This window comes from Hylobates moloch, unplaced genomic scaffold, assembly GCF_009828535.3.
Source record: "Hylobates moloch isolate HMO894 unplaced genomic scaffold, HMol_V3 SCAFFOLD_6, whole genome shotgun sequence".
Lineage (NCBI taxonomy): Eukaryota > Metazoa > Chordata > Mammalia > Primates > Hylobatidae > Hylobates > Hylobates moloch.
The window spans coordinates 41232771-41260314 of NW_026652281.1; the positions used below are offsets into that span (position 1 = coordinate 41232771).

Here is a 27544-nt window from a genome sequence, read left to right on the forward strand (position 1 = left end):
TAAACCCGTGATCATTGCAAATATAAATACTTCCAAGTGTTTTCGGTTTTTAAAAAAATGGTTATGTATTTTGGGATCCTCTAGCTGAAAAGTGAATATTCTGAGAATTTTTCCTTATTTCTCTTGTGTAAATCAGCATGCTGCTTTTCAAGAGCAAGGGTCAAGCGGAGTTTCTATGGATCATTTGACATTTAAGGACAGAATTTAACATTTCTATATGATTTTCCTTTTGGATTTTTAAAAGGGAAAATATACATATTATTTTTATCTCTGTTCTTACTGCTATTATTTTAAAATTAATATTTTATTTACTTATTTTAATATGCTTTGGTATATCCTGATGATGGTAACAGTGGTTTACATCTACACAGTTTTTTCCGTACATTTCCTTATCTAAGGCTTGAAGCAGCCACCAGAGGCCAGCAAGGCAGGTTCTCATGATTAGCCCAACTTACATATGAGGAAACTGAGGCTCAGAATGATTTATGACTCTCCCACTCAACCAACAGCAGATCCAGTTCTTAAATCTAGGTCTACTTAGTCAAAATGAATGATGTCTCTACTTTTTCATAATGTTGTCTCTCAGAAGAGTATCTTGGCTTGTCAGTGAATATTTAGCATCCAGAGTGAAGGTGGTATATTTCTTTCTTTTTTCTTTTGTGAGACAGAGTCTCACTCTGTCACCCAGGCTGGAGTGCAGTGGCGTGATCTCAGCTCACTGCAACCTCCGCCTTCCAGGTTCATGCGATTCTTGTGCCTCAGCCTTCCAAGTAGCTGGGATTACAGGCATGTGCCACCACGCCTCACGCCTAGTTAATATTTTTTGTATTTTTAGTAGAGACGAGGTTTCGCCATGTTGGCCAGGCTGGCCTCAAACTCCTGGACTCAAGTGATCTGCCTGCCCTGGCCTCCCAAAGTGCTGGGATTACAGGCGTGAGCCACTATACCCGGCTAGAAGGTGGTATATTTCTACTGGGGTGGACATTGGTCACAAGCTGTCAGAGGTCATTATTATGTTTGTGTTCGGGTGCTGCATTTTATGGGGAATATGCTGGGCAACTGGAGACTATGAGAAGGGTCAATAATCTAGAATGATGAGGAGCCTGGGAACTATACTAGAAAGAACCAAGGGAATCAAGATTTTCAAATGTCTGCAGAAAGGAAGATACAGAGAGATATAGCTGACATCTTCAAGTGTTTTATGGACTCCCTTGCAGAAGAGGAATTTGATTTGTTTTTTGTAATTTCAGGCAGCAGAAGTAGGATCACTGGGTAGAAATTACACAGAAGCAGATATGCTGAATATAAGAAGAAACTTTCCAACATTTAGAGATGTCCAAAAATGGAATAGACTGTCTCACTGCCACTGGGAAGTGTTCACACTCAGACTGTCCAGCTTGGAGATTATATGACTTTATGAGCATTGTATTTCAGCAGTAACACAATTTTATGATGAAATTTCTAAGGGCTCAGAGAAGAATTTCCTCACCAGCTAAAAACAAAGGAGTTTTGTACACTTTTCCACCATGATTTTAGACTGAGAAAGTTGTATGCATAACAGTTCCTGTTTCACACATCGTTGTGTCTTGGGAAATACTGTACAACTGATGAGGAAAGACACGTTAGTTAAAACAGATAAGCAAAACTTTTGTGAGATGAGAATTGAAGCAGACAGTGTGGTGTTTGTGGTGGGGGATGTGTGTATTCACGTGTGTACATTTTTAACTAGGATGAATTAGCCATGGTTTTGGCTATTTTCATTTGGCTTGTTACTTTCATTACTCACCAGCCCAGCTCTAGAACATGACCTATAGAATTAAAAGAAATGAGGGGAAGAGTCATTTGATTTAGATGGGTTGTTTTCTCAGTATGGAAAAGACGCTGCATTGAAAGCGAGATGCACTAAAATAAGTTTCTGACGTAGCAGATCTAAGAAAAGCACTGAACTGGGATCCGAAGTCTCCATACTAGGTTTGGCTCAATCACTCACTGCTTCATCTTTATGTCTTTTTATTTTTCTCTAAAATGGAAGTGTTTTAGGAATTGTCTTTCTAACTGTAAAATGTTATGATTCTAATTCTTCCAATTTTATGGCTCTAATTCTCATTTGCATAGAAAGTGGAAAATGGCCTCAACTATAACAAAAAACAATTCGGTCATTTATTTGTTCTTTAATTTCCTCATTCATTTATTCAAAAATATTTATTAAGTGAAACACTATTATAAAAATATAAAAACTTTGTTTTAATATATGATTTTTAAGAATGAAAGGAAACATGGAAAACAGCACACTAGTACCTCCATAGAGTTCCACAGTTCGAAAGAGTGATATTTAATATAATATTTAAAATGAAAGCAAAGCACTTAGTTTGTAGGAAATTTTGAAACAAATATAATGGAATCCCATTGTAAAATGGCTTTTTGTGGCTTAGATTGGGAACTGCAACATTTCAAACCATGCCCCAAATCATAATGGCATTCAGGAAGAACTACTATACTAGATGCTTTAGCTCCAAAATTATTGAATGGCTTAACCAGTGATTCCAAGCAGAAAGCCCTTTCTCTATGAATTATCACATTTTTTTTCTTTTTCTAACAGATTCCAGAGGGGTGACTACCATATTGATGTCTGTATCAATGACTACCTGGATGTTTTCTGCCCTCACTATGAGGACTCCGTCCCAGAAGACAAGACTGAGCGCTATGTCCTCTACATGGTGAACTTTGATGGCTACAGTGCCTGCGACCACACTTCCAAAGGGTTCAAGAGATGGGAATGTAACCGGCCTCACTCTCCAAATGGACCGCTGAAGTTCTCTGAAAAATTCCAGCTCTTCACTCCCTTTTCTCTAGGATTTGAATTCAGGCCAGGCCGAGAATATTTCTACATCTGTGAGTATATAGAGATTTATCGTGTTGGGCAGCTGCAAGAGCCCAGACTAATTTTTTACCCATGTTTCAGAGAATTGCAGAGAGCCGGACTCTGCATTACAGATGTCTCCTTGTAAATGCATACATCAGGATCCCTAGATACATTAGCTGGGAATTGAGAGCACAAATTAGATTAAAGACAGAGCGCCTCTCCCCCTATGAAATTATGTGTCAGCCTCTTCACTGAACCACTGCTGACTTGTATTTCTTTTAAATGAAAATCGCCAGGACTTCTCCAAAGCTCAGGAAAAGAAAAAAAGACTCCTGAAAAAAAAATTAAAGGAAATAATTAAATTTACATAGCTTGGAGTCATTGGATTTCTTATTCAGGTGTCAGCAATATCCTTTCAATCATCCACATTTTCAGTGGAGGAAGCCAAAACTCCTGGAAATGTCAGCATGTTGACGATAAATACTCCCTTTGCAGCAAGGAGAAAAGATAATTATTAAGAGCAGCTCTGTCTTTAAACAGGAAAGACTTGTGAAGAAGTGTCTAGAAGGGGTTCCAAGGCAACTGGTATGAGCAAGTTTCCCACCTGTGAGCATTGAGTGACTCTGTCCTGGGAGAGCTCTGAAACTTTCTCAGTAGACTTCTGTATTAATCAGAATGCCTGGCCTTGTTTCTTCTCCATTATATGCCCATCCCTTCTTCATACCTCCTACTATCATATGTTATAGGTAAATGCTTCTCAAACTTCACTGTGCATAGTGTTATCTGGGGATCTTGTAATGCATTCTGACTCAGGAGGTCTAAGGTAGGGCCTGAAATTCTGGATGTATGAAGCTCCCAGATGCTGCTGCTGCTACTGAACTGTGGACCACACTTTGAGTAGCAAGATTATAGGTGATAGCTACTTTAAGCAGCTTGTTGTGTATCTGGACTTTAACTAGTATTTAGATTTAAGCTATCTGGACTTTCCCATGTATTCTCACTGTCAACTGAAGAGGTTAAAAGTTTATTTGTTAAAAAATACATTTATTGGACAGCTTAATCTGAGCTGAGAAATGTTGGGGGATGCGAGATGAAAAGATATTCCCTGTTCTTAGGGAGTGACCTTTCACTGGGGAGCAGACATGTAAATAGGCAATTAAAGTATAAATAGACAATTACTGATGATGAAGATAAATTCAGCGAGTAGTGAGAACATGGAGAAAGTTGTGCCTCACCTGCTTGGAAGAATCAGGAAATGCAATCTCACACAGTGGGTAGAGATCCAAGTTATACCACTCAGTATGCTTAGCATCGACTTTCACCCCAGCTTGCCAGACAAACAAGAATATTCTTTTTTCTGACTCATTTCTTCAGTCCAAATGTCCCTACCCACTCGCAACTCACACGGTTTAAGTCTACAGGGATTTCTAGCTCCTCTCCTTCTCCAGAAAACAGAATTTTATAATAAGTCAGATTTCACCATCACAATGATAACTTCACTTATATTGGAATTGAATTTAAAAAGGAAATTGAACAGTACCAGTTTTATTATTTCAGTACATATTTCAGTCATTAGTCATGAGAAAACATGCAAAAGCCTTGATACTATCTCACATTTGATCCATAAAACAAGAAAAGGAATATTGAGTCCCACAGATGCAGGAAGGACTGGCATACAGTGAATTCACACTTCTCAGGCAGCATGTTCTTGACTTTTATTGCTTTTTTACTTTGTGAAAGAATCTCATTCAGCACATGAGAAAAAGGAAAGAGGAGGACTTCACTTGTGGGACAGCAACTCATTAATTGTCTCACTGTAGAATATTATACCAATGTAAGAGAAAATTCTTGCTAGTTTTGAAATTTTCTTACTGGCTTCTCAGATTAAAAAAACAACAGCAAAAGCAAAAATCAAAAATGAATAGAGAGCACCAAGATGAGGAACATACCCACTAACTAACTAGTTGATTGACTGATTATTAGAAATTATAGAATTCATTCAGCTTCATAAGCAAGATGTTATTATTCAAATATACCCATAGCACTTCTGACTGGTTTTTCCTCATTTGTGGTTAAATTCAATATTTCACTAAAAATCATTATGTGACTTCTATAACATTCATTTAACGGAGTCATTTAACTGTCAAGGGCTTCCGTCAAAGTAATTGTTCCAAAATGCTTCAAAATATGAAGAGCTTTTTGCTGTTCAGCTGAGTTTAACTTGAATTACTTTTTTAATGAAAGGTAAAATAGCACAAAATTAGCAGCAAAAAGATGTTCATTAACAAGAAGCACAGTGGCCTGGTGTTCAGTTAAATTGAATTTTCAACCATGTTTTCGACCCGCAAAGGCATCCTTCCCTGTCTTTTTAGTAATGAAAGGGTTTCTTCTCTTCCACCGCTACAGTCGGGAGCAGCAGAGCTAACATGGTTGTCTTACAGACGTTTAATGTACTGTGGTCATAATTAAACTAAAGGATTCTTAGGGGAGAATTGGCCCTCAGTTGAATTGTCCTCTTCCCTAATGTGTGTGGAATGAACAAGATGGTTGGGAAATAGCTATTTTCACACTTATTACGTTACAAGAAGCTCTTTTGCTGATCTCAGGAACAAGCTTCACTGCCCACCAGTCAATTTTACAGAATGTTCTTGCTAGGACAGGAGTACATCTTAGCTCCTCATAGCCTTAAAATCTCTTCTTACTTTTCCTAGAAAAAAGAAAGCTGGCTGGGCACGGAGGCTCACGCCTGTAATCCTAGCACTTTGGGAGGCCAAGGTGGGTGGATCACGAGGTCAGGAATTCAAGACCAGCCTGGCCAAGAGAGTGAAACCCCATCTCTACTAAAAAAAAAAAAAAAAAATTAGCTGGGCATGGTGGCAGGAGCCTGTAATCCCAGCTACTTGGGAGGCTGGGGCAGGAGAATCACCTGAACCAGGGTGGCAGAGGTTGCAGTGAGCCGAGATTGAGCCACTGCACTCCAGCCTGGGTGACAAGAGTGAGACTCCGTCTCAAAAAAAAAAAAAAGAAAGCTATAGCTTTTTGGCCATCCTGCTTTATGGTGCTAGGAGTAGGCTTAAGTATAGTGGAGACTGTGGAGTGCCAAAATTCAGATACAAACACAGATTTGGAGGAAGGGAAGACAAGGATTTCATAACAAGCTATTCACCTCATTACTTAGAGAGGACACGAGTCAGAAGATTCTTATCGACATTTGCCTTATCCTCAACCGGATTTCTTTCTTTCTTAATGTCTTCGAGTTTTATAAAATTAAGAAAATGTGGTAGTTGAAAATATCCTAAACGAAGTTTCCAATTTGCTTTAAAAATAAAACATCCTTTGCAGTTCTAGTCCTTTTATTTTAACTCCCAAGAATAACTCTATGCTATATTCTCCTTTCCTTGGGAACAGACAGTATATTAAGTTGTTATAATTGCTGATTATTGCTGAGGTAGACTGGGGCCATCTCTGAATCTGACAAATACTGTTTTTAATCTACAGGAGTTATTTTGGTAAGGGATTGGCATACTAAAGTAATTACAGAAAGTTGGTGGTATTTATATCAATGATAGATTTGCAGAACTACCAGTCAATTGATAAGGCAATAGTTGTTTATATAGACTTCCTAAAGGAAACAGTAATTTTAAAAAATTCAAAAATACTCATTTTAGCTGGATATGGTAGCACATGCCTGTAGTCCCAGCTGTTTGGGAGGCTGAGGTAGGAGGACTGTTTGAGCTAAAAAATCGAGACCAGCCTGGACAACATAGCAAAACCCTGTCTTTTTTTTTTTTTTTTTAATACTCCTTTTAGAAACTTAAAAAATACTCACTTTAGAAATGATACTCTTAAATATTAACCTAATGAGAATACATTTGAAAGAAGTTTTGCTGTTATTTTTACATCAGAAGGGGTAAAGGGAAATCCTTTAAATAAGTTATCTTTGTAATTCCATAAAACACTGATTTGAATATATGCTTTTATAAAGTAAGGAAAACTGAGTCCCAGGTCCTTTTCTTGACCTAACTAGCTGTATGATCTTAAGAGAATCATTTCATCCCTCTGGAGTTTGAACTCTACATCTATAAAATAATGTAATTATAATCGACTTCAGAAATTCTTGGAGCTTTAATATCCTAATTTTATTATATTTTATCTGAGGGTCTGCAGCATTAGGGTAAAAGATAACATCTGTACAGTGGTCCAGGTCAATACCTTGCTTAGTAGATGTTCAATAAATCCTAGTTAAAGGTACATTTTTAGGGAAAATGCAGAATGGAGAGGCGTATTAGCGTTATTGAACTAGTTCTCTCCCAGCTGCTCTGTCCAAGTCACCATTATCCGTGGTCTCTACCAGTGCAGCAGGCTCCTGTTTTCCCCACTCATGGCACTGCTCAGTCAGAGCCCTCCAGTGACTTCTTGTCTCACCCAGACAAAAGTCCACAGTCTCTAACCTGGCCAGCAAGGTCCTCCATGGCTGAACTCCTTTCCCTGATTCCCTCGGCCTCTGACTTCTGCTACCACCCTCTGCCTGATTCTGTCTGCTCAGCCTCCACCCCTCCTCCCTCTCCTATCCAGTACACCCCTACATCGGGGCCTGAGGACTTTATTGTCCCTCTACCTGGACTTCCCATTGCCCTAGGCATTCACGTCCCTTGCTCTCACTTTCTTTAGGTCTGTGTTCAAACAATGTCTTTATCCGAGAGGCGACTCTGACATCTCTATATAAAAATAACACCTTGTTCTCTGCATTCTCTTTACTTTTACTCTGCTTTATTTTTCCTCAGGTACTTATCATCCCTGACATTATATATTTAGGGTAGGTTGTTCACAGCTGTTCCTGCTTTCTGCCCTGTATTATACTGCTTGGCACATGCAGATGTTTAATAAGTAAGGATAACTAGAATTTATATAGCATGTACTGTGTTCCAGGCACCATCTCAAAAAAGCACTACAAAGAACTATTCTTTTTCCCTATTTACAAGTGAGGAAACTGAGGCCCAGAAAAGTTAGGTAACTTGAAAAAGGTTCACACAGATGAGAACTAGCTGATCTGGGAGGAAGTTAAGTGAGTAAGCAACTAAAAGAAGTGAAGAGGGCCGGGTGCAGTGGCTCATGCCTGTAATCCCAGCACTTTGCGAGGCCGAGGCGAGTGGATCACCTGAGGCTGGGAGTTCAAGACCAGTCCGACCAACATGGAGAAACCCCATCTCTACTAAAAATACAAAATTAGCCGGGTGTGGTGGCTCATGCCTGTAATCCCAGCTACTCAGGAAGCTGAGGCAGGAGAATTGCTTGAACCTGGGAGGTGGAGGTTGCAGTGAGCTGGGATCACTCCATTGCACTCCAGCCTGGGCAACAAGAGCAAAATTCCGTCTAAAAAAAAAAAGAAAGAAAGAAGTGAAGAGATAAAGTCCTGGGGTCTATTATTCTTGAAAAAATACACTTTATATTTTTAAAAAACAGATTAGAAACAAATAGCACTCACTCTGACATCTACTGTTTAGAGAATTCTACTTTATAAACACTTCCTAGGAATCCCGAATCGGATGGTAGAAAGACAAATTTTAAATATATTTCTGCATTTTCTCCTCTCTAAAGGATACTTTTCCATCTCCAGAAGATATTTCAACTGTATCTGCCCAAAGCATTGACCTTTTTAACTCAGATAACTTCAGAAACCAGGAAAGCTGCATTTTGTAAGAAATTCTTAAATGTCCTCAATATTCACCATCCAGACTGAATTACGATTGCACACTTGATTCAGGAATTAGTCTCTTTTAATGAGAGATCTATAATAAAGAAAACAATTGTCATTTTCTGAAAATGATATTAAAAGACAGAGAATTTTTCCAGCATTTGTTATATCTGAGTTATTATTGGGACATTCTGTGTTACTATGAGCATCATTTTTAAATCTATAGTATGTAGATGCTTAAATGTATGTGGTTAACTGCTAATTCTCAGCTTTATGTATTTGGATTAAAAGTTTACAGTCTCATCTTAAGCCATGAGGCAATTTTAATATGCACTGTACAATTTTTAAAACAAAGTAACCTAAGTTCCTAAGACCTATCTTATTAAAATGATCAAGATCAGCTTCAGAAATCATTTGATTGTACAATACAGTTATTGGCTAACCTTTTAAAAGTATAAGAATATTCAGTAAAACTAGTAAAACAGATCTAATTTGAAGAAAGTCCTCATTTAACAATTCGATGTGTTTCAAAACCTTATTTGCAGGTGAGTTGTTTAGAATTTAGAATATAGTTATTCACAGAAGTGCAAGTTTTCCATAATATGGAGAATCTGCTTAGCCATAATATTGATGAAAAGCTATATATTTCAATGAAAAATTGCAGAAAACAGCATCTAGAAGAGTTACTCAGTAAATATTTATTGCATGGATAAATGCCATAATAAACCACATATGGCAAAAAACCAATTAATTTTTTAAATTTCTAATTTTGTTTTTTAGACAAGCAGATAAATTACAAGGCTCAAGTTATACTGCGCCCTCTGCAGCAGTTCCCTAGTATTTTAGTACTTTAAAAAAGTAATATGCTAGGAATACATAACATCAAAGCAGAGAGAGGAACATGGTTGTCATTTGTGGGTTTTTTTTTGTTTGTTTGTTTTTTTAAAGCACAGACTCTGGTTAAGTGTAGCTTTGGGTCTGAATCCTCTTTCTGTGCTCTTACTAGCTGTGGGAACTTGGGCAATGTGCTTAACCTCACTAAGCTTCAATTCCTTCATCTGTAAAATGGGTGTAATAATCACAACTCTTTCCTGATTTTTGAGTCTCAATTGATGAAATATTGTTTAAGGAACCAGTTGACTGCCAAAATAACTTCAGTAATCCAAGTCCAAAAAGTTTTGCATTTTTTGAAAAGTTAAGGCAACTTGAATATCCCAGATTGATATTTTAGTTCAGTAAAAAATTTCATAAATGCATAAAGATTAAGTTTTAAGACCATTTCCTATATTCTTAAGGAGCATTATGCTAGGATTACTATGCCTGAGGAATTCTTCATTCCTCTTGATGTCTGATTTTTCAGTGCCTTACTTTAGTCATCTACATTAAGAATTGTTTTGCTCTGGACAGTTCACACCAATCACCTTTTTTACATAGTTTTTCTTATTGAAATAGAAGAGTGTCAAAATGGCACAATTATCAAAGCAGGAGGTAATCTTTTTCATGGTTCATTGTCTTTTACTCTTGCAGGGGAAATGACTTGTAAGTACAATGTACTTTCTTACAATGAAAAACTCAATATTTACTTCAGTGTGTGTGTGTGCATTTTACTTTTGTTATTGAAAAATGTTTTTGGTCACTGAAGTCTTATTTTAGCATTATTTACTGTAGCATCAACTTCGCTAAGATTGAAGAAGTTTACAACTGAAATGTTCTGTAAGACTGTGGTCAAATACTGGTGCACCTCCTCTAGTTTTTCAAGTATGTGTACTAGCACATGGTGTTTTAAGACACACATGTATTAATACAGAAGAGTGGAAGAGCAGTGTTGGGAAACCGACAAATTTTAACGTTTTCTAAAGGGAAGAGAAAAAATATGGCACAAAAATCAAATAGTAAGTACCCAGATATAGATGCCAAGTACATCCTAGTCACCAAAAACTATTTAGTTTTTCTTTTTAAGTTTTGTTTTATTTTGAAAATAGAATGGAACAATTTTTCTCCCCTTGAAAGCTAGCATACTTTTTAAGGATTATATTGGGTCTCTATTTGAAAATAGTCCTGCTATTCGCTTTGTATACTCCCACAGGTCTTCAGTGAAGCTGCAATAATGCACCTTTTTATTTAAAGAATGAGTTTAGGGAATTGTGTCTGTTTCAAGTTGTCCCTAGTCATTTTTTAGGAAAGCATGAATGAATTTCAAGGGCTCTTAAATGAAGGTTAAATAAAGAACATGAAAGAGGATATTTAAAGACTTGTGGAAATTATTCTGTTAATTGTAATTTCCTCTTATGAAAACAGTTATTTACTGCCAGGTGCCCTCTTAACCTTCTGAGCATGCATACGCAGCATCAGCTCAGGTGCTGCTGGAGCTAGACCTGTACCTCTGCCTTCTGGTAATGGCTTCGCCTAGCACACCTCACATAGTTTGTGTGAAATCAAAGGTGGAGGAGGCAATTCATAGGAACACAGGGTATTGAAAAGTATTTTTAAATTTGTTGGCAAATTATTTGATCAAGTAGCATGGATTTTAAAAGGAAATGCATGCCCTGTTAAGTGACTAAAGGATGAGTCTAGTTTAACTACTGTTTAAAAGAATCAGAGAAATTAATGCCAGGTCTGTGAAAAAGGAAAGTAGAGCAGATATCACCACTTAATAGATTTTTACATTGGGACCATCTTGAAAGTTTGCAAAAGGAGCCTTAAAAGTTACTCAATTATCGGGACTTAATGGAAATTCGTGATATAAAGCCATAAGAAACTGAAGACTCCTAAGTACCCTTCCCATTGTCTGAATTTTTCAAAGGCTGTGACACTCAGACAAGAAGTTCAAAACCAAAATAATTTTTATTTGTACTCCTTTTAAGAATTCAGAATGCTATTATGCGACAGAGGAAGCCTGTAGAGTTCTGACCTCCTAAAGGAAAAGGAGGAATTATGTCACCTTTTGCTTCCTTTACCCCACTGAGAGTAAATGGTGAAATGGAAACAAATTAAAGGATTGTTCTTTTTATCCTTAAATGTCAAACGTGGCTGCATCTCCTAAAGAAATAATGCACCTGATTAATTGTGTAATTTCACAGGGAAGAAGTAATTCTCAGCCTTATAAACATGTAATGCACTAATTTGGTTTCAGAGTTAACTGAAACAGTTTAATGAGCTGCTGTATCACGTGTGTGTACAGTGTTACATAGAGCAGATGCCAGGAAAAAAGGAAAAAACACACCAGTGACACTTGGAATAACAGTGTTTATACTTCATTGACTTTGGCTTGTCAGCATGCTATTCTCTGTGTTTCTCTTAGTAACTTATTAAGGCAACTGAATTTCAGTGTGACGATGTCTGAGTGTCATTTCTTGTGAATTACACAAGCAGGCACACACCAAATGCCTAGTCAATCTTTGGGAAAAAAATAATACTTTCTAGAATAGACGACCAAAATATTATCCACAAGATATATACACACAGAGTGAAAGGTTACTCTCTGTACCTCGTGCATACTGGAAGAACAGCATTTGGGCCTTTCATCAGAAGAAATGCTATTCCTACAGACTTTCCCACTCGTCTATTCTTGCTCTATTTTCATCGAATGGTCGCGTAACTCTTGGTTTGAAAGTTGTCATACAGCCTCACAGCAGGCTTATATTATCTACAGAGTTCTTTATGAGGAAATATAAATCACCACAAATGAGACTTTTCACAGCCAGAGATATGTAGAAATTTGTGTCAGTGCTTTGCTGGCTTGCTAAAAAATATCTCTAGGCTCCGAAGCTGTCACAACTCATCCTTGCTCCCTACCCTTTTGGGAAGCAATTCTCAAAACTTGAGATTTATGGTCCAGAAAGCTGATAGTGGCTATAAAGTTTTCTATTTTCTCTTTTCTTTAATATTAATGCAGAGAACAAGGCATTATCATTCATTATTTTAGTTCATGAGTATCCTGTGGGCTTGAAATATGGTTTCTGGGGATATGGCTTACCTCTGTTTAACAGGGGAAATATGTGGACTTTGGCAACAGGCTTCTTTTCCATAGAATATTTTAAGTCAGATTGTATAAAATCCACATTAGGAACAGAACTTTAATATGTATGCTATGTACAGGTTTGGTTTTAAAGTTTAAAGCTTCACAAAAAAATCAATTCATTCTGAGCCTCAAAAGTAAAATATCATGAATTGGAGAACAGCCAGCCAGTCTATTATTGTTGGAAATTGGAATGATAATATCTTTTCATTTTACTATTTTTAGAGATATACAATATTTCCAACTGGCTTTATCTACATTAATGTTAGCTAAATTTTAGTTTTTAGTTAGCATTCCCTTTTGCATGTAAACCCATAAAAGCAAATAACATGTGCTCTGAATCATTTTTAAGAAGAATGTACATTGTTTTTAACTTGCCCAATTTTTAGTACCTCCAATATCAGGCTTCTAATGTAAATTTGCATTGCCTGATTTTTTTTTTTAACAGACATTTTTAAAAGTTCATTTTCTCCTACAGTAAACTGTTACAAATTCTGACTAAAATCTGAATTGATTAAGTTTTACTGTATGTTTTGCTTTAACAGTTTCTATTGGTCCTCAACCTTGGTTTCAGACATACTTGCTTCATTTTAGGTGGAATTTTTAATGGGCAAATCTAAGTAAGCAAGGAGAGTAAATTAGAGGCTAAAAATGTGAACAGGCAAATTTTTTACTTTTAATATATTGCTTAGAGGTCTTACTATACACAGTGGGGGCAGTTCAGTTCAGTCAGTTTTGAAGCAATATGATGAATACTGCAATGATTTAAATGAAGTTTAGTTCAACCTTTTGCTAAAGGTTTACTCATGCTTTGACTAATAACTCCTCCCATAACATTTGTTCTGATGGTCATAATTATAGTGATTTAGCATATATTGCACGTACTATGTGGCAGGCACTGTACCTAGCACTGTATCTGTTTTAAATTGTTGAATCCTCATCTGTGAGGCCGGTACTATCATTATTTATCATGTAGATGAGGAAACTGAGGCTCAGAGAGGTTAAGTGACTTGCCTGAGATCATGTAGTTAGTACTGGGGTCAGGATTTGAACCCATGCAGTTTGACCCCAAGCCTAGAGTCTTTATTCACTTATTTCATAATAAATATTTTAAAAGAAGTTAAAAGGAGACAGATTTCAAGCATCATTGGCAAGTCGTTATCTAAGTTCTGCCTTCACCTTGGAACTTAGGTAGACGCTGTTCTCAAGACAGCTAATGGGAAATGTATAGGGAGATTTCATGTCAACTTATTCCTGAAATTCACATACTAGGAAGTAAATGGATTTATAGAACAAAGCAGAGTACTATTGAATGGTTTGTGGGATCAAACATGATGACATAATGAAATGTGTCATTCACCATTCCTGTTTCAATTGTGATGAAGGCATTTAATGATTAGCAAGAGTATTAAAAGTATATGTCTCTTCAGTGCCCTGAGTCATTTTTCAGAGGTTAAATTTCATTAGCAGAATCAATAGCACAGTGTAGGCATTGGTGGATATATTGCAAAGCCTAGTGAACAACTGTCTCAACATTGCAGCTTGTTAACATGATGCGCCATGCCGGGGATTGTCTTACCTCATCTAGCCTTAAGCAGCACAGCAGCTGCAAACTATTGTTTCACTTATTGTAATTAGTTATACTTGCTGTTGCTATTGTTATTTAAAATCCACCAGTTTTTCACAGACTTGCGGTTACTATACATCTTTGCACAAGAAAGATGAGTAGGGCTCCCATAAGGGGAAAGACACTTTGAGAATTTATAACATTTGAAATCCTTTTGAATGAAGTTCAGGAATTGTAGCAGCCATGTGCAGCACCCAGATTTTACACAGAGGGGATCTTGGCACTGGTTCATGAGGGTGATTACCAGAGTCAGGGAGCCCACCCAGCAGCCCTCCAAAAAACAAGCTTCATACCGCTCACGTGGATTTCTTCTCTTACTGGCCTCACCTCTCCTGATAAGGAATCAGAACAGCATAAACTCAGGGATCAGTGAAAAGGTCTGAATAGAATGGAGAGTATTTGGAAAATAAAAACTGGATAGATTGGGTCAGATTATGAAGGCCCATTAATTCTGGTCTGAAGAGTTTTGAATATATGTAACAGGCAATAGGGAGTAGTAGTATATTCTTAAAGAGGAAACTGATTTGAGCCTTATCATATAAATACATTGAAATCATTTGTTTTGTGACTAGGTACTTGCTGGGTATATATTAATAGCTAGCATGTAGTAAGCGCTTATCCATTCCATATGTTTATATACATATATATAATCTCATCCATACTTTATCACAGGTACGTGTTAGGCACTGTTATTGTTCCAGTTTTACAGATGAGAAAAACTGAAATGCAGACAGGTCAAATCACTTGTTTAGAATCACACTGTTCATGTACGGTTGAGTCCAGATTTGAGCAAAGCCATTCTGACTTCAAAGTTCATGCCCTTAGCTCTTATCCACGTGTGAAAAGCAATGTTCAAAAACTTATTCTATAAATAGTACTGGTACTTATGCAGAAATGATTCTAATCTCAGAGATATTAATATCCTTTACTTGAGTTTCTCTTTTTTTTTTTGATTGCCTTTAGTTCCTTTGCAATAGGTGTAGAGATTTTTGCATGAGTTTTTATGATATTTATATTAAGTGGAATTGCTAAATCAATAACATTTGCTAGATTATTAGTTTAATCAAATAATAGAATTTCTGACCTTTAGATACAATGTGTTAGTTTATTATTAAAGTACATTTTAGATTTATTGTGGCAATTTTGTGAAATATGTGTATTCCAAATGCTATAAAACCCCTTTATTAAACTCTACTTGAGGCTGTTGGTACTTGTGCATCATTATATTTGTAGAAAATCTACAGTGGCTATAGAAGGACACACTTCAGTATTACATATTATTTTCTCATTAGTCAAGCAGTTCATCGGTGCTTACTGAGCTATGTTTACCTAGAGGACCAATGTAGGGGACACTGTGGAGAAAGTATTCAATATGATTTTTGTCCTCTAGGAGCTCACAATTCAGTGTGGGAAAAATATATTCATGAAAATAATAGCAAAAAGAGAAATAAAATGAATTATAAGATTAGCACTTTCCGGCCGGGCGCGGTGGCTCACGCCTGTAATCCCAGCACTTTGGGAAAGGCGAGGGCATCGCGTGAACCAGGAAAGCCTCTCTACCAGTGAGCCGAAATCGCGCCACTGAATTCCGGCCTGGGTGACGGGGCTATACTCCTTCTCAAAAGAAAGAAAAAAGATTAGCACTTTCCATAAAAGAGAGATAGACAACTATTTCAGGAGAAAGGGATCAGTTAAAGATGTAGTAACATATTGATTTGAGGCACAAGGTGGAATTTAAGTCTCAGGGCTTAAGACGCTATCCCAAATTTAGTGAACTACCTGCAGATGATAGGTAAAAAGGCAAATTCCATAAAGTTTGATTCGTTCAACTTTATGAGGTTGCAATGTAGGAATCTATTTCTAATAAGCCCTGCAGCTGTTTTTCCTGCAAGTTGTACCACACTGCGGGAACATTGGCTTAAAGTAGGAATGGATGGGTCTGAATCAAAGACTTGAAAGAAGTGGGTACTAGAGGATTTGATTAAATGGAAGGGTCATGTCAACAGTACTATCAGTCTTGAGAAACAGCAGTCTTTGTGATGTGAATGTTGGTATAATCCAGGGAGCTCTGGTTAAGGAGAGACTAAGTCTAAGATAAAGACAAAAATAGACTAAGATTCTGGGAGTCATCTAATTCACAATGATCATAATAAATCCTTCCTTCTGCCTGACCAAGTAAATTGTCTCATTGCTTTACCTATAAATTAGACTAATTTGACCTTGCTGATGCAAACAAAAACCATAGAACCCTTTAGGGTTTTTGTATTTCTTGTACAATTAAAAATTTTTTATCATAAAATAAATTTCTTTTTCAAAGTGGTAAGCTGTGTTAGGATAAGAATCAGAAAGCCACATAAAAATAGAAAACAGGCAAGATATCAAGTGATAAGAAATACTCATTTTGGACCAACAGTTTCAAAGGAAAATGTGTACCTGGAGAGAAAGAAAAGAATAATGAATAGTTCCTGTGATATTCTATTTATATAACATGAGGTTTTTGGAAGGAACACTGAAGAAGTCAGTGCCTATTGTCTGTGACCTTTTGTGCTTGTCAGTTTGTTTTGCTCTCCCTGATGTCAGTTAGAGTCTGATGAAAACGGAGTCAATTTAAATGGAGCAATGATTTGGTTATGATTAAAGGTCAACAGTGATCTGTACTTAATCACTATTTACCACTTTTGTATTGGGTTAGACAACAGTCATTTTTTTAACTTATAATATGCTCTGATTCTTAGAAAATAAGTCTTATTATTTCATAGATTCCTTTTAAAAGTATTATTAAGTTTTGAAAGATAGATGAGATGAGAATGAGGAGGCCTGGGTTTTGGCTTCACCGTTCATTAGGTGTGGAGAGTTGGGCAGGAGACTTCAACCCATGCTTCAAGTTTTCCATGTGTAAATGAGTTGAAGTGCTAGTTTAATAAATGGTTTTCTTAATATTGATATTTGAAAGGCAATTAGTTACTTTCCTAGTTTCTGTCAAAATTAATGGTAGCTTCCATGACAAATTTTTATGGGTACTTTGAATTATACATTTGCATGTGTCAAAAATAGTTTCTATCATCAACTAGTTTGAAGTACACTGGTGGTCAGAAATAGCTCACTGTCATTTACTCACAAGGGCATTTTTCTTACCATCTTCGTAGAATCAAATATGGCCAAATATATTAATTGAGTTCAAAAAGTATTAATTCAGTTCACTGTGGTTCATTTAGAGTGTTCTACAGTGGTGAGGATGAAGAAATAATCAGTCTACTCACTTGGGGAGCCATTTGGGGGTGACATCCAAATCTGTAGTGGTGAGTTGAACGTGTACAAAATATTTTTGGGGGCTAACTAGAAAATTGCCTGTCTGTTGGCAGGTTTTGTGTACCTGTTTTTTTTTCCCTATAGTCTCATGCCTGAGAAACATGGAGAAATGTTCTTTTTCTAAATTGAAAAACTCAGCTGTAGTCTAAATGAAATGGGATAAATTATCTTTTTCACAATTATCCATTAAAGAGAGAATCAGAATTAATATTAATCACAGATGTTTCATCAAGTTTTATTATCAACCAGATTGACTGCCAAAGTGCTTTCTGGAAGACATTTTCTCCCTCTCCCCCACCTGCTACCGAGAACAAACTATTATGAGTCCTTAGATAAAGATTAATGGTTTTGGCAATTCATTTGAGGAAATCTGTATTTTACTGTACATTCCAAGTCAGTTCAAGGCATCACTGGGAAGCATGGTTTGTCACTTCACTGATAAAATTATACCACGGAGACACAAGATAGAATAATTCTTTCTACCATCAGAAACAGGTTAATCAATAAGTTGCCCAAAGTTAGTATCACCCAATCTATATTTTTAAAATTTTGGCAAGCCTTGTTTGTAGATGACTTTAAGAGCTATTTTTTTTTTAACCCATCACACTTAATATTACTTTTCTGTGTCTACACTCTGGAATAATTCATTGCCAAATGTATGACCCCTGTAATAATTATGAACATTTGATAATACCCCATCCATTTGCAAAGTACACCACAGATGAGTATTATATTCATTAATGTTCTCCATTTATAAACAACATTTATCAACTTCAGCTAACTTAAACAAAAAGAGCCAAGCGTGTTGGCTCACACCTTGTAATTCCAGTGCTTTAGGAAGCCGAGGCAGGAGAGTTGCTCGAGCCCAGCCTGGGCAACAGTGTAAGACCCCATCTGTGAAAAAAGTTTAAAAATAGCCAGGCGTGATGGCCATGCCTGTGGGTGGTGTGAGCCATGATTGCACCATTGCACTCCAGCCTGGGCAACCAAGTGAGACCCTGTGTCAAATACCAACAAACAAAAAGAAAGACTTTTTCATCCCAGAGTTTGGTTATTTTAACTGAAGACCTCAGGATGTACAGGAACCAAGACAGTGGTGGGGATCTTAAATTTAGAAACAAGTGGATAGTTTCATCAAGACTCAGCCATTCTATTTTCTTAGCTCTAACATTTTTCACCCTACTCAGGATGCAGGTTCCTGGGAGAAGGAATTTGATTGGCTTATATTCCTGTGCTTTGGAAAGAATAGAGACTACTTTGACCAACAGCTCCAAGACTGCATGAGATAAGGAAAGAGGAGTTCTTCAGAGTATTTTTTTTGTTGGTTTGTTTTTTAGCCTAAGAAAGTTAGGTAGTGATGCAAAATAGGCAGAAACAACCACTGGCCAAAACCAGGGTGTATTTCACTGATGAACAGTACTGTAGAATATGTGGAATAGTTCAAAACAAAGAGAAGATTTATGCAGTTAATCCTTTAAATGTAACAGGAGCAGAGGTCAATTTACCATTTATATTTCCAGTGTGTTGTACAGTACTATTTTATCTTTATCTAGTACTCATATTTTTCTAGTGCTTTTGCAGGTTCAGCTGTGGTCAACAAATTAAAGAATGTGGTTTATATTTTTCAGTTAAGATTTCTCTCACATTTAAGTACTTTTCTTTCTTTTAATGGATATAATATGAAAAATCAACGACTCCAAGACAAAGAATGGAAAACATCCTGTTTCTTAATTTCCAGCTTTATTTCATCGGCATCAACAGAATATAAGACATGCAGTAGACTGGGTTAAGTCTCATTTCTGCCACTGCCCAACTCTAATCAGATCTAGGGCCAGTCATATAAGTGAGTCTGTTTTCTCAAATGTAAGAGAGGGAATTAGGCTAGATTGAGGATCCAAAGACAGTTTCAAGAACAAGAAAATTATTAAGATGTTATAATTTCTGTTTAAATTGAAGTTAATTTTGTTAAAGTTTTTTTTTTTCCTGAAAAACTTTCTGATGCCTTAAATATGATATGGTGTATTGTTAATTCTTCAAAGCGAGTGGTACAATATACAGTGCTCACCAAATTTATTAGACCTGGGAACCCTTTTTTTATGGAGCATTTTGAGGGAACTGACTTCCATGGATTAGGTTAGGTTATTTACAAAATCCCATTCACATTTAAAGTGTACTAAGTATATAGTTCTCCTGGTCATAAAAATCCATTTTAATACCGTTCGTCATCTAGTCCTTTCTATCTGGTCAGTGCAACCAGACTTTCTGTATAGTTAAAAACACATCCTTGCCTCTAGTCTTCTTTTCAGATGAGCAACATATACAGACTAGTGTTCTCTTCCTTCAAAGACTCATGCCTTTGTTAAGAATCATGTCACTTACTGGGAGGCTGGGGCTGGCAGATCACAAGGTCAGGAGATCGAGACCATCCTGGCTAACACGGTGAAACCCCGTCTCTACTAAAATTACAAAAAGAAATTAGCCGGGTGTGGTGGCGGGTGCCTGTAGTCCCAGCTACTCATGAGGCTGAGGCAGGAGAAAGGCGTGAACCTGGGAAGTGGAGCTTGCATGAGCCGAGATCGCGCCACTGCACTCCAGCCTGGGCAACAGAGCGAGACTTCGTCTCAAAAAAAAAAAAGAATCATGTCACTTAAATTCCTCTGGCTGTTCCTACAAGACCGGTTTTAAGTCTTTTATATAACTTTTGTCATCTTTCTGGAGTCCCATTTTGAATGCAGATCCAAAATGTGAGAACAAAACTTCTGATTAGATTTGATGAGTAGACCAGTATAACTCACATTCGATTTGCAGTCTGCTGTAGGTTTCGTTTTTCCTGAGATATACTTGTACCTAGTAAGTGGCTCTTCTGTTCATGTGATAGGCTCTGTGCTTCTGACTCATAGCATGCCTTAACTGTCTTTATTGAACTTCATTCCACTTTAATGAACAATTTAACTAGTTGGCTTCAATAACTAGTTACCGCATCCAAATAATTTTCCTTATAAACCTATTCGTAAGTCCATCTTACATTATTTGATGAAAATATTAAGTAATACCTCAATTATGACTAAGCTGGGGGCTATAGAAGGACAGGCACTCACTAATACATATGCTTTCCAAGTTGGTTCTGAACATTGAGAATCCTATTTTTGCAAGGAATAACTAGCCAGTTTTGCAATCCCTAGCAATACACAGTAGTTTTTCATCTGGTATCTCATTGTCCCACAGAAGGCGTTATCCTACCTACACAGATACGCCAGAGCATTGTTCCTGCTGCATCCCATACACCCTTCCAGTCTCTCACAGGCTTAATGTTTGAGGATGGCCTTGGTGCTTTTAATGGTTCGGTTCTGACTTCTGAATCCAAAAGGTTCCCCAAATTTTGATGTCTTCTGAAGCTACTCTGGACGTGGAAATGTAGGTGCTTCTAGCACTGGTGATCCAAAGACGAAAGATGAGGCATACTCCTGTCTTTATGAGTTCATTTCCTAGGGTGGTGTAAGTATTTGGTCAATGCTTTTTGAACTGTCTTGCATCTGGTACTCCCTTCAGATTAGCAAGTGTATCCAGATTGCCAAGGGCTCTAATTGAACCTGACCCCTTGGAAGATTTTAAAGTCTTTGTGTTCAAGCTTGAAGTGGAGTTTATCACCTTGGACTGGGCCCCTTGGTTCAATAGTTGGTGTTACGACTCCATCCCATACAGAACCTTCAAACCTTTTGCATCTTTCTTCAGAACAATGACATTTTCAAATTCTGTATTTTACTCTTTAAAGTGTAAGGCCCTGAGAGCAGGGACTGCATATCTTCTTTCTTATTTTAGACACAGGGGCACAAGGAAGGGAAGGAGGAATTGATAAAAGATGGTTTGGTCTGTCTACGTGGGAGGCCAGGGCTCTGTCACTCAACATTTGCGTAAGGGTCAGAGCTCACCAAGACCTTACCCGGAGAAGTCTTGCTTTCTAGAATGAATGGATCTGTGTCTATATAAAGAGAATGACAAGGCAGACGCTACCAAGTATTAGTAAAATTCTGTTTTTTATTCTAGAGAAAGTTTTCAACTGAAATGAAATAGAAAGAAATAATTAATGTTGGTTTTATCCCCTTGAGGAATTCTGAACAGGTCTATATCATTTTAAAGAAGCATGACATAAGAAAATTAGGATTTTACAAAAGATAAATTGCAGAGTGATTATTCCATTTATAGAAATGGAGTTCTTTTCAATAGCCCTAGAGCATTTTTAAAAATGGTCTGATTTCTAAAAATTCAGTTTACATATACTTTTCAGGATCAAATTGGTTGTAAGGAGCAAAAGTAGTTGAAAATTTTGAAAAGATAGCTGTGAGGGAGTGTAAAGAACATTTCTTTGAGATTGAGATAAAATTCTTGGCCCCTGAGAATTGAGATAAAAATTTTATAAGACTTTCCCTTAGTAAGATGTGGTGGCAGCAGTGATGGTGATGGTGATGGTTTTGTGTGTGTGTGTGTGTGTGTGTGTGTGTTGTTTTGCTGAGGGCACATTGTGGTAGTAGCTGTGGCCTTAAGTCATACATGTGTAGATACAGTATTACACTGTGCAGAGAATAGGGCCTGGTAGCCACTTAGGAGAAATAACAGTTCTATTACTTCATTAGTTTTTCAAATTAGTATCACAGACAGCTCCCACTTTTCACCCCTGTGCTTTCTGGAAATAGAATCATAAAGCAGAGGGTTGTAAAATGCCTCCCATTTTCCTTCAGGAGTAATATCTTAATTGAGACTGTGTCTCTGACCATATATTTGAGAAAATAAATCATAACTATGACCAACCCTATGTCAGAGGCAAAGATGCAGTAGCCATAACCTTTCATAGTTATTTAAAATAGTAAAATTATACTCTTTTCTATAAAGGGGACATAAATGTATTATACACATTGATTTTACATGCACTCTAAAGAATATGTTCAGCAAATAAAAAGTTCAACTAAACTATTTCATAAATTTTAGCAGAACTAGCTATAATGTAAATTCATTAAACATTTAATTCCTAATAATTGAGTTCTTAGTATTTAAAAGGACCTTTGGGGACAATTTCTTTATTCTAGTTCTGTCCTAGGTAGTTTGAGTGAACACTTCTCTTTTCTTTTGATAAGTGTCCCTGGCCCAGGTCATCTTGTTCAATATTCTTCTCCCAAGTAAGATGAACTTTGGTGAGCCACTTGATCTCTCTGAAATGCTGAAGCTTAGTTCCTTAAATTTGTAAAACAAAGAGACTAAATTAAGTGATCCCCCACAAACTTGAGTTTTGTGATTCCGAGATTTTAGCTTTCCACTTGGTCTGAGGATGCGAAAGTGGTCATTGATGATGGTGGTAATGAGAATGTCTTCCAGGTCTATGTCACTCCTTAGACTTTTTCGGGCTAATCAGGGCTGCTGCTGCTGCTGCTGCTACTCGGCATTACTGCAAAAAAGGTCACCAAGAATAACCTAGGGCCTGCGTTAGACTCAATGTTTGGTTGATAGTTTGCCATCATCTGCCTTCACCCTTTGCAGGAATACTTTGAAAATAACTACCAAGTTATTAGTAGAAGTTTTTTCAAAGGTACTTTTAAACTAATTTTGCTTTGTACAAATGTGAAGAAAAACCTAGTATATCTTGAAAAATAAGCTATTTATTCATCTTTATAGCTGATTTAAGAACCTACTTAAATTGCACAAAACTCATATGCCTACGCAGTGATTAGACTTTTTATTTCACTTTTTTCTAATTTAAATTTGTGATTTTTGGGGCAGTTAGAGCAGATCAGTGAGAAAACAAGTGTTTTTCTTGAGGTGATGTTGTCTTTCATTCACTGATTCCTTCCTCTCTTACTTCATTCAGCAGGTATTTATTGAGTACATTCTGCTGGCCAGATAGTATTTTAGACTTTGTGAATACAACAGAGAAAAAAATAGGCAATGGCCCTGCTTTAATAGAAGCTACACTCTACTGGGGACAGGAGGCTGGGAGGGGACTAAATAAGCAAATAAATAAATAAATATAAATTATGTCAAGTAGGTGGTAAGTACTATGATGGAAAAGTAAAGTAAGAGGAATAGAGAATGTGAAGGTGGGGAAATTACAATACATACATATTGTATGTGTATATGCGTGTGTGTGTGTGTATGTATGAAGTGGTCAGGAAAGGCCCTTCTAATAGTTAACATTGGAGGAGGGACCTAAAGAAAATGAGGAAGCAATCCATGTGTCTATCTGGCAAGAGAGTTTTTCAGGTGGAGAGAACAGAAAAACATCCAGAGGCTGCAGAGATCATGGGCCTGGAGAAGCACCAAGAAGGCCCGCATGGCTCAAATAGGTTGAACAAAGGGAAAGGACTGTAGACATGTGCAGAGTTTGTATTAAGTTGGTCCAAACGTAATGGCATTTTTTTTGCCATTTAAAAGTAATGGCAAAAACCACAATTAATATTTGTATACATTCTATTAATTTAATATTTGTATACATTCTATATATACAAATATTATATGTATTTGTATACATATTCTATGTATTTGTATACATAGAATGTATACAAATATTGTATGTATTTGTATACATATTCTATGTATTTATATACATAGAATGTATACAAATATTATATGTATTTGTATACGTATTGTATGTATTTATATACATAGAATGTATGCAAATATTCTATGTATTTGTATACATATTCTATGTATTTATATACATAGAGCATATACAAATATTAATTGGTGCTATGAAGTATGGGGGGCGATTCATCATAGACCATGGTGAGGGTCTGGGATTTCACTCTGAGTCAGATTGGAGCCATTGGAGAGTTTAGAACACAGAAGTAACATGATCTGACTTAGTTTCCACCAGGATCACTCTGGACTGTTGCCCATTTGCCCCAAGTATAGCAGAATCCTTTTTGCTTCTCGGGCTAACTGAGATTATGTGAATTCAGTCTGTTAAAGTAAATAATTTTTGGCAAATAGATGGTATAGAAAAATGTTACACATGCCACTAAATAGGACATTCATTGATTAAATGCCTGCATTACGGAAGGAAAAAAAATAGATACAAAGTCACCTTTGGTGTACTTTATTGACTTTAACGTAAAAATGAGTGAATCTGCAGCATCTGTTACTTTTCGGAGACATCCAGAAAGGCCCTGGAATGTCTGTATGTAAATGGGGAGGCCCCTCCCTGAGACAGAGCCTTCTTTGTATGTTCCTTTTGGTTCTCGTGGCACAACGTCATCAGCTAGTTTGCTTCTCCTTCCGGCCAGGGCTGAGGCACCACAGGCGTGGGAGCAGGCAAGGGCTGCCCAAATCTCAAGGGACATGCTGTGAGGTCAGAGATGGCAAGGCTAGGCTGAGAAATCTCTTCTTTCACGGCGAGTGTATACTAAGGTCACTGCCAGTTCTTCCAGTTTGATTTTTGGAACATTAGGTTACTATGTTTGTTTCCTGTTTCCTCCTGCCATAGTGCATGTGGGTACTTTGGAGTACATCATAAAGTCCTACCGTAGCTTGAACAATTACAATTTTAAAAAAGAAGTACAACAGTTACAGTAATATAATATTAAAAGGCTTTTTCTTGACATGCACCTGATTAGAAAATATGCATAGGGCATGTCTCTGCGGGCAAAATCACCATGCAGCTTTTTTATTGAAATCTATTGCACATGCTTAAGATTACACAGTCAAGTTCTACCAAGTTTCAACCTCCCCCAGACCTTTTTGGAAGGGCCTTTAAGAGCTTCTGGGAAATTATGAAGCAAATATTTGAAGTAGGGCAGTCAGGAAGAAAAGTATGATTTATACTGTAAACTGAGGTTGTATAGTTCTGGCATCAGGAAGACTTGGAATTGAATATCTGTTCCACCCTACACTAGCTACGTATGACATCGCCTAACTGCTTATCCTCCCTAAGCCTCGGTTTCCTCATCTCTAAAATGAGGGTAATAATACCTGCCTCGAAGAAATGTGCTGAGGATTAAACTTAATAAACCTGGCACAGTTCCTGGTGCATGGAAATAGTAGATAATTGATAGCTGTTATAAAAATGTTAATACTATTGTGCATCCTGAGATCATATTCGCTTCCACCAAGCTCCGTGTCAATTAAGAAATAATTTCATGTTTCTAATTTGTATTTGGTCAAGTTAAATAGAGAAAAATAAACATTATGAAGAAATAATATTCTAGAGTAACTGTTGCCAAAAGAATCCTAAAACAAAAATATATGTCTTGTTATTAATTCCTAAAAACGATCATGTGTAACCATTCTGCAACAGATTTATTGACTACAACATTGATTTAGAAATGCCAGACTAATGAGAACTCGCCATCACTTGTGATAACGGTCTATCATTTCGAGCTTGAACCATGTGTACTTCTTTGGCCTCATTTCAGAATAATAAATTATCTCAAACTCATTTCATTTCTTGAATATGTTCTTATGATTTAGGTCATAAGTTGGATTATATGAATAGTATCCCTATAATCCACCATCTGAAATAAGCTATATGATTCTGGGCTGTTTTAAGATTGAGAAACTTCAGACATTTTTCAGAAATTACATAAAGGGTTTACAGGGTTTCTCAAGCCTCTAATTTACCTCTTTATGCTCATGCTTGATTGTTGTTCCATATTAAGTTTTATTTTCCTTTTAAAATAGCTCTGCACAAAGAGAATACACTGCTAAATACTACTGCAAGGGAATGTTTACAGATGCAAATGACTTCTATTTAGGGAGCTCATGATTAAAATTTGAAAGAATGTGGCACTAGAAAGCGTGTGAATAACCTTTGAAAAATCTCACAATAGAACTGAATATGGGATATTTATAATCTAGGATTACAGCTATAAAGCTATGTGTGAATACGTATGTTCAATATGCCGCAAAAGACATGAAATTGAAATTTGTTAGTTTAATGTTACTTTTCTTTAATTTAGACAAATAACTATTTTATTATTGTGAAGCTGTAATGTAGAATGCAGTAGAAGGCTACTACACTAGGAAGAACTAGTGTTATGTTTGCCTGCAACAGGTGAGCCAGGCATTTTCCACAAATCTGTCTTTCTGATAAAGAGAAGAGACATCTAAATTCTTTCAATCTCTCATAGATGCTTGGAGACTGAAAGTATTATTCATTATTTCATTTTTTATTGCTCACAGAGCAGGCTGCTAATAAAGTCAGAAAAAAAAACTGTAATCATTGGCAGACATAATATTTTCTGTCTATTCCTGTCCAGAGATATGTTCTTGTTTTAAAGACTAACCTTCTCGGGTCATCAAAGGGATCACTACAAGTCGTGCAACTCATTTTGGTGGAAATCGTGTCTTTAACTCTTTTGGGTATAGTAAACACTCCTTCTGCTTCCCTGTGGATGGTTCTGGAGACTGGCCTGGTTCAGGCCCTGGCTATACAGGGGAACTAATGAACATGTCATGCGTATCTTGAGTTTTCCAGTCTCTGGCACAGCTGTGGCACTTCCCCCCCTGCTGCGAGGCACAGCACGCTGGCCATTTGTTGGCAAGTTCATATTTCACACTGCAGGGAATTGAAATGATTGAACAGACAGAAGAAGAGTTGTATTTGCAGTAGCCTACGTATCCCCAGACTCTGATTTGGCATAAAACATCTGCTTCATGATCTGCTTCAAGGCCAGTTCCTTTCCTCCCACAAAGGTTACGACTTCAGGCAAGCTGTGCTTCCACTGGCAGGAGGAAATTTGCCCGAAGACTTGATTTAGTCAGAATCAAAGCATCCTGCCACAGAATTTCTTTTTTCAATTATCTCCGAAGAGGCAGCCAGACTTTAAATGTATCAGTATAATAAATGTAATGAAATAAGGCAGACACTCCTTTCCCCCTGTTGCTATCAATGGAAGGTGCGTATACAGTAGTGTATCCACACCCGGAAGCCTGTGAAACTTGCCTTGCTAACTGTCAGCACATGTATTTTGGCAACAGCACATTGTAGGGATGGCCGTAGATTTCTTGTGGCGTGATAAATAAATGCGTGCATTGGTTTTACCTGCA

The 27544-nt window shown here is 37.0% G+C and overlaps 1 protein-coding gene across 2 annotated transcripts in view; it reads left to right on the plus strand.

The window, feature by feature from the left end:
- The window catches only part of EFNA5 (ephrin A5), a 294865-nt gene that overhangs the window by 241361 nt on the left and 25960 nt on the right, over positions 1-27544 (plus strand). For both annotated transcript variants that reach the window (XM_032156701.2, XM_032156702.3), the window contains exon 2: positions 2600-2892. In XM_032156701.2, the coding sequence (XP_032012592.1) occupies positions 2600-2892 (293 nt within the window). The remainder of the gene's footprint in view (positions 1-2599; positions 2893-27544) is intronic.